Here is a 10,087-nt window from a genome sequence, read left to right as displayed (position 1 = left end):
AAAGATGTTGTGAAACTTGAAAGGGTTCAGAAAAGATTTACAAGGATGTTGCCAGGGTTGGAGGATCTGAGCTACAGGGAGAGGCTGAACAGGCTGGGGCTGTTTTCTCTGGTGCGTCGGACGCTGAGGGGTGACCTTATAAAGGTTTACAAAATTATGAGGGGCATGGATAGGGTAAATAGACAAAGTCTTTTCCCTGGGGTCGGGGAGTCCAGGACTAGAGGGCATAGGTTTAGGGTGAGACAGGAAAGATATAAAAGAGACTCAAGGGGCAACCTTTTCACACAGAGGGTGGTACATGTATGGAATGAGCAGGCCCTGTGGAAGGTGGAGAGGCTGTGGGGGCAGTCAGGAGGTGAGTTGCCCCCCTGCTGCCTCTGACTTGCTCTTGTAGCGACAGCATTTCTATATCTGGAAGCAGCGTAGAATAAACTAAGCTTAAAACATCCAGGTGATGAACAGGCATTTATTTCCAACAGTGCGACATACCATGACCAGAACACACGAGCAGTTAGGACAGGTTCAGCAAGCAGCACTGCCCTCTTAAATCACCCCATAGGGAGGCAGCAGGGAAGGGATTTCTCTGTAGTGACACTGATTGTTACAACACCCTGACCCTCCTCCCTCTGTGACAGTAAACACAGCGGCTCGAGAAAACATCAGACATACACAAAACATTCCAGTTTTCCCAATATTAAAACAATATCACACAGTGAATAAGTTACATTTAAATAAAGTGCATTCTATCATCAAACGTATCTCTTTTTAAAATAAAAGTCTTTGTACCGAAAGCCTGTTCTCTCATGCTTTTTGGGGAGATCAGATCCTTTCAAGTATACAGTGTACTTGCTTCAGTAGTGTAGTCCACGGTAATAGGTTTATTTCCTTATAAACACTGCGATTGGAACTGGGGAAAGGAGAACATGAGAACTGCTTCACCTGACCACTGGCTCTGGATTAGCCTGGATTCCTGCAATTATTCCAATCGTAGTATCTCAGCGCAAGGGCTTCCCAGAGGTAGCTGATGGGAGTGATCTCACTAAAAATGGCTGAACCCTGGACTGCTGCAGCAAACACATCCTTTTGCTCGACCACGGTCTGCGAGTGGGGACCGTGCTTTCTGAGGGAAGGTGCTCACGTTGTAGGAAGGATGTGGCCTGACCCACCACCCTGTTCGCTGTTGTTAGCTCTCCTCACACCCTCTATGTGCATCTGGGGGATGGGGTAATCTTTCAGAGGTCAGTGTAGTTGGGTCCTTCTGACCAACCCCCCCGAGATTGGGGATTGGCAGGGGAAACCAGAGCAACGTTGGGACTGTTGGCGATCTGAGGAGATCTCAGATTTTCCTGACTCCCACCCTTATTCCTCAACCTCAGGGGTTTCTTGGATTGGTACAGATCATTGTTCAGAACACGAGGGATCTCTGCTCCTGTTTGGCATTTGGGCTCTGTTCAAATACAAAGCTCTCCAGACACGACAGTGAGCTGTGGCCCTGAGGTGGGGGGGGGGGGGGGAGAAGAGACTGGGGAAGGACTTGCGTGCACGGGCAAAGGGGCCGGTGAACTGTTACCTTCGGCCCTCCTGCACCAGAGATTCGGGAAGGAGGGTGTGAAACCTCTGGGGTAGTGCACTGGTTTCAGAGGCACCAGGGAACAACACGGAGTGTGTGCACCGAGGGAGGGGCCCCTTTACTGTGAGGGCTCCTCAAAGCAAAGGCAGAGCAGCCAGGCCCAGTCTCGCTCTCGCTTCATGACTGGCTGCACCGTTTCTCCCCTCCCCCTCCAGTGAAAGCACCCAGCCCCACTGCACTGGCGACCCTGGGGTCACCAGACAGAACCCAGTCCCCGAGAAACTGGCCTGGCGTACCTAACCCCCTCCGATCCCAGCAACACTCTCGCTCAGGGGACCACCTCAGTGTCCATGGTGAGGGGCAAGAGGAGATGGGGGTGGGCAGGGAGGGGAGAGGGTCTCTCAAATTGTGAGCGTAACTGGGAGCAGCAACAGGGCATTCAGCTCCTCGATGCTGCTACCTGATCTGACTGTGGCCTCGACCCCCACTTTCCTGTTCACCCCCGAGACCCTCGTCGGTCAAACGTTTGGCTGAAATCTTTCCAAGGACCCTGCCTCTCCCACTGGAGTAAGAGTTTCAGATGCGTGCCCCTCAGAGATACACATCTCTCCCCTCACTCCCCCTCTCTGAAATGAGAGCACCCTAATTTCTAAACAGATTTAGGAAGCCAGGCCACATGTCCCACCTCCTTGGCTTTGGGCAAATCTCTCCACAGTGGTACAGGCAGCAGAGGCCAGGGTTTGTGTGAGCACCACGGGATAAGGTAGCAGAATACTGTAGGGTTAAAAAAAAGGACATTGACTGACGAGAGGCAATCCCTGATCGGCTCATATCGTACGTTGGCATCTCTCTTGTTGGTCAGGACAACACTGGTGTTGGGCAGCTGTGTGTGTGTGTGAGCATGCACTCGGATCGAGGGACGCTCAGATCAGTGATCGTAACTCACATTCACAGCTCAGTGTTAGAACTCAAGTGCAAATTCACTTTCCGAAACAAAATAAAAAGACGCTGATTATCAATCGTAAGTACAGACACATCATCACATTAGCAAGGTAAAAAAAAAATAAAACATCAAACAACTTAATATCCTGGGTGACCACCCACCACCACAAATATTCAGGTCCACGGGATTAGCGAGGAGGCCATCACACCTTTGTTTTTAACGCTCCTGTTCCTTGGTTGGCTCGGGGCGGGGTTTGAGAAGCCACTGAACACTTTGCCCACTCTGTTCACAACTGGATCATCTGGAGTGAGGCCACAGCACTGGGCAGGATTGTGCAGTAAACAGAGACTCATTCGGCCCCTCCGACCCTGCTCCGCCATTCAATCATGGCTGATGCGATGTTCCTCACTCTCGCCTCGATGGAGCAAGAACCTGTCTTTTGTTTATTGGCACGGCTCAGCGGTGAGTAGAGTGCCGTGTGCTTGGGTGAACGGCACATTTGCAAACATGCCAGGAGAAACGGCAACTGGGAACGATGAGACCTGACGCTCGCCCAGCCAGCATAGAGGTTCAGGAACGGGCTGGGCACTCGCTGACCACAGGGCTAACTCCCACCACAGTGGCTGGGGGAGGGGGGGGGGGGGGCCAGTGCAACGTACGCAGTGAGCGCTTGGGAACAGGGGCTGAGGCTGGCTGCTCGCCTGTGGGATGGGAGACGGTGGTGGTGAGGGGCTCTGGGCACCTTGCAGTAAATGGTAAAACTGGTGGGCAGGAGAACGGTTTCATTTCTGAGCAGCTGCTCCTCCTGAGACTTTTGATTGTACCCTGTCTGTCCATGTTTAACAACGAGCCCTCCTCCTGCCCTTCCTTCCCAACAAAATCCTCCGATAGCTCACTCTCTCTACCCCCAACCCCACCAGAATGGAAACTAGACCCACCCAGAGGAACCTCGATTATCCAAATTTCAGATTATCCAGCAAGAGCGCAAGGTCCCAATGCTCTGTGTTATCTGGCATTCGATTCACTGAACAAACTACTCCTCAGATAATCGAGGTTCCTCTGGTATGTTTAAAATCACAGCAGCTGCCATTTGATGTCAAAGACAAGTGCACATTGATCTTCTATCTGCAGGGGGTGGTCCACAAGGGAGTGGGGAGGGTGGAAGGTACGCTGGAGTTATTTAAATTCTCCTCAGACCCCCCCCCGGAGATGGTGTGTTCAGCTGAGTGCTAGATCCCTGCCCTGTACCTTCGGAAGGGGGTATCAGCCTCAGATTTACCAGAATGATCCTGGGGACTCAAAGGGTTAAATTGCTTCAATGTGCTCACACCCGGGCGACCCAGGGGAAGATGTTTGAGACGATTGAAGGAGCTGATAGCGCAGATCAAGAGAAACCCGTTCCCCTCTGCTCGCGGGTTAAGATGATGTGAAATAGGAGCAGGAGGAGGCCATTTAGCCCTTCAGTATGGTAGCCTCAAGGCCGACTGCCTCTCTCTCTCTCCCCTACATTGAATTGAATGAGGTTTATCATCACATGTACGCAGATGGGTCCAGTGAAATGTGTCCCCGTGATGTTTCGATTGCAGGGAGCTGACTCAACGATGTGTCAGCACCACACCACCTCCAACCCCGAGGCGAGAGAAGGCTTGGCAAAGGACTGCGGATTTTTCAACAAACATTACTCAAGGTTTTGCAGCACAGGCTCCAATCAGCCCACTCCCGGCTCTCTCAGACTGGGGGGCAGCAGAGGCTCATAGAGATGTACAGCACGGAAACAGACCCTTCGGTCCAACCCGACCAGGTAACCCAACCCAATCTAGTCCCAGCTGCCAGCAGAGTGCAAACACGTACGGGCACAGACATAGAGGAAGAAAGAAGTACAAACAGAAATTCCTGCCACCGAGAGCTGCAGAAGTTTGTTTGATCGAAATTCTGCTTCCGTCGTTTCTGGAGGAATTGGTGAACTCCCTGAGACCCTCATAGATCATTCCTAATACCTTTAACAGCTGGGCAGGGTGCAGCAGAAGGGCAGGGATATACTCTCGGCCGAGACCTCGCTGTGCAAACCTCTCCCAAGTTTGCATCTCTTAACTGGCCCTGTGGCGATGTGGTGTTTTTAAAAAGGTTATTTTGTCCTGTTTTTTTTTCTTAAAACAGAGGCACCGAGCTGTCTACTTGGAAAGCCAGGAAACAGCTTGTGAGGCCTTGGTTTTTTTTAATTTTCAAAAAAGTTGGAACAGTAGAAGCAGCCTGGCTGGGTGTGGCCAGCTCTCACAAACCAGGAGTTTGAGTTTTATTTTCTAATGTTTAGATTTTAGCTTTAGAGCAGTTGCTCATATGTGTCTGAAATAATGGAACCTATTTTTCCCCCGTCTCTCAATTCGAGCTAGAAGCTGGGGGGCTTGGTCCCTGGGCGGGTGCCTTTATTGGGAGGACAAAATCTGTTTTCTGAATCTGCTTTTTTTTAAACCAAGGGGTGTGTTTATGAGATGTTCCGATATTGGAACAGCTTTTTTGTTTAAGCATTAGATTTAGAATCCCTACAGTGTGGAAACAGGCCCTTCGGCCCGACAAGTCCACACCGAGCCTCCGAAGAGTAACCCACCCAGACCCATTTCCCTAACCTACATTTACCCCTGACTAATCCACCCTAACCCGAACACCCCTGGACACTATGGGACAATTTAGCACGGCCAATCCACCCTAACCTGCACATCTTTGGACTGTGGGAGGAAACTGCAGCACCCGGAGGAAACCCACGCAGACACGGGGAGAATGTGCAAACTCCACCCAGCCAGTCACCCGAGGGTGGGATCGAACCCGGGTCCCTGGCACTATGAGTCACCGTGCCACCCTTGAATTAATTAGCAACAGGCATCTGCTATTCGGTTAAGTTTTCCAATAGAGTTAACTTCTTGTATTTTAACCACAGCATTTGAATAAATTGTGTTTTGTTTAACATCGAGTAATTTGACCAGTCAGATTGCATCTGGGACACAGCACTGCCTTTAATATAAGCAGTAGGTCTGACTCCAGGCTCCCTCCTTCAGATATTTTGAGGGGATGAGATCTGGTCTAGAACAGACCATGGTCACTGTCAAGGCTAGCTGAAATGTTGGTCATTGTTAATATACACGGCCTGATTCCTGAAGAAGGGCATGTGCCCGAAACGTCGAATCTTCTGTTCCCTAGATGCTGCCTGACCTGCTGTGCTGTTCCAGCAATAAAGTTTCAGCAATATACACGGCCTGCATTGAAGGGTCAAATCCAAAATCCCAACCCGTCAAAACGCTATCCTGTCACCGGGATCTACTTCCTGCAGTCACCCGCAATGTTACATGGGCTGGAACTGACTACTCGAGCCTTTCCAGGTGAAGGTAATAGCTGCAGAGCTTAGCTAAATCTGTTAAGGACGTCAGGTTAATGACCATCACATTCTCCTGGTGCTGCTCAGGTTAAAACACCTCCAGGTATGGTTTTATGTTGCGACTGATTCTGGTAGCAGTGTGCAGCTGTATTCATTACCCACCAGATCGGTGTCGTGGGGAGAGTAAAGAATTCTCAAACTGATCAGGGGTCGGGTATTTGCTTGGCTGGTGCTTGTCTTAGAGATGTACAAACTCTTCGGTCCAACTCGTTCACACCGACCAGATATCCGAAATTAAGCTAGGCCCATTTGCCAGCACTTGGCCCATCTATTGAGCCGCTCTTGCAGAGAGCAGTGGGCTAGCACACACAGGATGGATGAATGGTTTCCGCTGAGGGTATTCTACTGATCTTTTTGTAATGCAGAGAGAGAGTCAGCCTCCCCCCACTGGAGCCAATGAGATAGGGAGCCTCAAGCCATTTGGTGTGATAGGTACGCAGTCATAGAATCACAGAATCCCGACAGGCCCTTTGGCCCAACAAGTCCCAGCTAACCCTCCAAACAGTAACCCACTGTGGGAAAAGATCTGCCACCCTGCCTACCCATAGTATGCCCACATAGAACATAAGAAAGCAAACTTGGCCAAACTATACCAGAAACACCCAGAATGCCTCACTATTGGCCAAACAGGCTGACAAGTGAAACCAGACAGCACTTGCAGACAAGGAAATATAGTTCCCAAAACACTAACGATAAGCTTCCTGGACCCAGATCAACACAGCTGTCCCAAAGTCCCGAGGGCAGTCTCATAACCCAGCAATACCAAAGCCACACAAAGAACAGGTCAGACAGAGGGGCACCACCAAAGACCTCACTCCCAGGACAGGACAATAGAAACACCTCACTGGTTCAAAAAAGAGATATTCTCACCGACCTACAAAAGAGAATGGGAATCTCCTGATTCCATTGATACTGTTGGGATGCATCGAGAATCAGGACATTGTTCCGATAACTGGTTTCCAATTGTCACCATTGTAACTGGATTACTCCATTTCAAATACATTGCATCTTTCCCCATTTTAATTAACCTTCTTGTACAAGATTATTATAAAACCTGGCTTCTTCCTCAGCTCGAGGAAGAGAACCCTTAATCTACCTGCACAGACCGTCAGTTCTGGGTCAGCCCAGTCAATTTCTCTTCCAGCGATATTGCTTGTAATAAACAACTTGTCAATTTCACCCGATCTGGTTTGAGAGATCTCGGCTTTATTGGGCTAATTTCTCTGACATACACCCATCCAGGTGCCTTTTAAATGTTGTAATTGTACCAGCCTCCACCACTTCCTCTGGTAGCTCATTCCATACACGTACCACCCTCTGTGTGAAAAAGTTGCCCCTTAGGTCTCTTTTATATCTTTCCCCTCTCACGCTAAACCTATGCCCTCAAGTTCTGGACTCCCCGACCCCAGGGAAGAGACTTTGTCTATTTATCCTATCCATGCCCCTCATGATTTTATAAACCTCTATAAGGTCACCCCTCAGCGTCCGACACTCCAGGGAAAACAGCCCCAGCCTATTCAGCCTCTCCCTGTAGCTCAAACCCTCCAACCCTGGCAACATCCTTGTAAATCTTTTCTGAACCCTTTCAAGTTCAATAATGTCTGGTTGCAGGCTCTGGAGCAGGGCAACTGAGGGTCAGTGAATCTAGGTCTGTGCCACTGTAGCTGACTCAGTCAGCTTCCTTTCTCAAACCTGGAGTCCAGGGTCCAGTCACAGTCACCACTCTTCAGGACAGAAGGGATTGACCAGAAAATGTTCCAGGGATGAGCTGCAAAAGCTTGGGCCGTCCTCCGAATGAGGAAGAGTTTCTGATTGAGACGCACAAGGTTCTGACAGGATTTGGAGAATCCCCTCTCACCCTAAACCTATGCCCCTCTAGTTCTGGACTCCCCCACCCCAGGGAAAAGACCTTCTCTATTTATCTAATGGGACTAGATGAGGTTGGGATATCTGGATGGATGAGTGGGATTGAAGGGTCTGTTTCTGTGCTGTATATCTTGGTGACTCCACGACTCATTAACCAGAGGCTCTTTACAGCTTTGGCTGCCATTACCTTCAACGGGAATTTCACAAATAATCAACTGTGGGGGGACGGATCACCCACAGGAGACAGACAGCCCGACAAAGACTGAAGCTCAGCATTGTTGGCGGGGGGGGGGGCATCGTGCCAGCTGATTCCCTTTGCGTGGGCAGCCGACCACTGCCAATGACATGACGTTCAAGGGGGGGGGGGGAAAGAGTTGGGGCACCGGAGCAATGCGTAACAGCAGAAAGGTGGGAGGAGTTTCTACCAGCACGGGAGACAGAATTGGAGCCCCGGGGTTGGGGGAAGGGGATGCTGGCTGGAATTGCCACCCAAGCATTCAGTCGGGGGACCGGGGGAGAGGTTGGACTTCGATATTTCTGCGGCACCCTACCCCTCCCCTGTACGAAATGACTTTGGACACCACCTGGGGGGTGGGGGGGGTGGTTTCACCCAACACGAGACGCGCGCTCACTACGGACCGAAAGCGAGGGGACTTAGGGGCTTCCCAGGCTGACGTGACGCGGGAAGGGCGACGGCCATTAAACAAAAACCAGCCCGGGGCTTCTCCCCAGGGAGGGGTGAGCAGCGGGATGCTTTGCGCTGTCCCCCTAGCTTCGCTGGAGGAGACGGCACCAGCCTTTCCCTCCTCACTCCCCGTCACGGTTCCCCACTCCCCCCCCACCTCCCCATTCCCTACTTGACGGGCTCCACCACCAGCACCTTGCACTCTCGCTTGGCGATCTTGTCGACAGACAGCACGGCCTTTTCCGAGGGGAGGTAGAGTGGGCGGCCGATGGGGGAGCCCACGGGTGGAGTGATCGCTCGACGCTCCATCACGCTCCCGGTCCTGGGGGGGGGGGGGGGGGGGAAAGAGGGGTGGAAGCAGAGAGAGACCTGGTCACTGAGGGCCAAGCATACAAGATGATCAGAGGGTTAGATAAGGTGGACAGTGAAAGCCTTTCTCCTCGGATGGTGATGGCTAGCACGAGGGGACATAGCTTGAAACTGAGGGGTGATAGATATAGGTCAGACGTCAGAGGTAGGTTCTTTACTCAGAGAGTAGTAGTCAGGGTGTGGAATGCCCTGCCTGCAACAGTAACAGACTCACCAACTTTAAGGGGATTTTAAATGGCTGTTGGATGGGCATATGGACGAGAATGGAATAGTGTAGATTAGATCAGCTTCAGATTGGCTTAACAGGTCAGTGCAACATCGAGGGACGAAGGGCCTGTACTGCGCTGGAATGTTCGATGTTAATAGCAGACAGCCCGAGATGGGGGGAGAGCAACAATACCTTGGAAGGTGACGTTCGCAATGGACGGAGGCCTGGATGGCGGACAGACTGGTGGGTGGGTGGGGAAGAGGGAATGCAGAAGGTTACTGGGAGAAACCGTCCCCGGGGGCCAAAGGGTACAGAAGCAGAGGGCCCTATGTTGGTAGGGAGGCAGAGTGAGGAAGCAGCGTTAGATTTATCTAAACACAGGGAAGGGTTCAGGATCTGGAGTGGACCGGAGTTTGGGGGGGGGGGTGGGGTGGGCAGCTCTAACGCTCGGCTAACGGGAGGGAACCGGGTGTGAGGAAACGAGCTGGGCCAGGGGGGGCAATAGCCATGGATCCGACAGACTCACAACAGGTGGGCCAAAGGGTCTCTGTCATTCCTTCTTTGAAGGAGATGGAGCGCGATATCCAGCAGGGGGAGGCCGGGGAGGGTGTTTGAGATCCTGAACTTGCACAAATTGGATGAGCAGTGCTGGCATCAAACCCTGAATCCAACCGGACCTGGCGATCGGTGCTATCCTGTCCAGCTACACCACCCTGCGAGATATCGCTCTCCCCAAACACCTCCTCATCTCCGGCCTCCTGAATCCAACATCTCCCTGGGGTGGTCTCAGACAGAGAGAAAAACACAGAGTGTGGGGCCTCAAGGCAAGCACACCGATGGTGCAGCGATGGGAATCGGATCAGAGGGGGTTACAGAGATAGGGAGGGAGTGTAGGGGGTTACAGAGATAGGGAGGGGGTGTAGGAGCTGCCCCACCCGCCCCCCCCCCATCCAGTGAGGGGTAAGGGGGGGCTATTCCCTCCCCCCTCCTGCCCTGCCCCCTGGCGGTGGGGGCGCAGC

At 51.8% G+C, this 10,087-nt stretch overlaps 1 protein-coding gene across 1 annotated transcript in view; it reads right to left on the bottom strand.

The window, feature by feature from the left end:
- Positions 1-7,863: 7,863 nt before the first annotated feature.
- trappc14 (trafficking protein particle complex subunit 14) overlaps positions 7,864-10,087 on the bottom strand; it is a 52,162-nt gene continuing 49,938 nt past the window's right edge. Inside the window, exon 9 of the mRNA XM_043683625.1 lies at positions 7,864-8,883. Within this exon, the coding sequence (XP_043539560.1) occupies positions 8,660-8,883 (224 nt within the window). The 3' untranslated portion in view covers positions 7,864-8,659. The remainder of the gene's footprint in view (positions 8,884-10,087) is intronic.

Source organism: Chiloscyllium plagiosum, chromosome 48, assembly GCF_004010195.1.
Source record: "Chiloscyllium plagiosum isolate BGI_BamShark_2017 chromosome 48, ASM401019v2, whole genome shotgun sequence".
In the NCBI taxonomy this organism is placed as follows: Eukaryota; Metazoa; Chordata; class Chondrichthyes; order Orectolobiformes; family Hemiscylliidae; genus Chiloscyllium; species Chiloscyllium plagiosum.
This window is presented reverse-complemented; position numbering and strand designations above follow the sequence as displayed.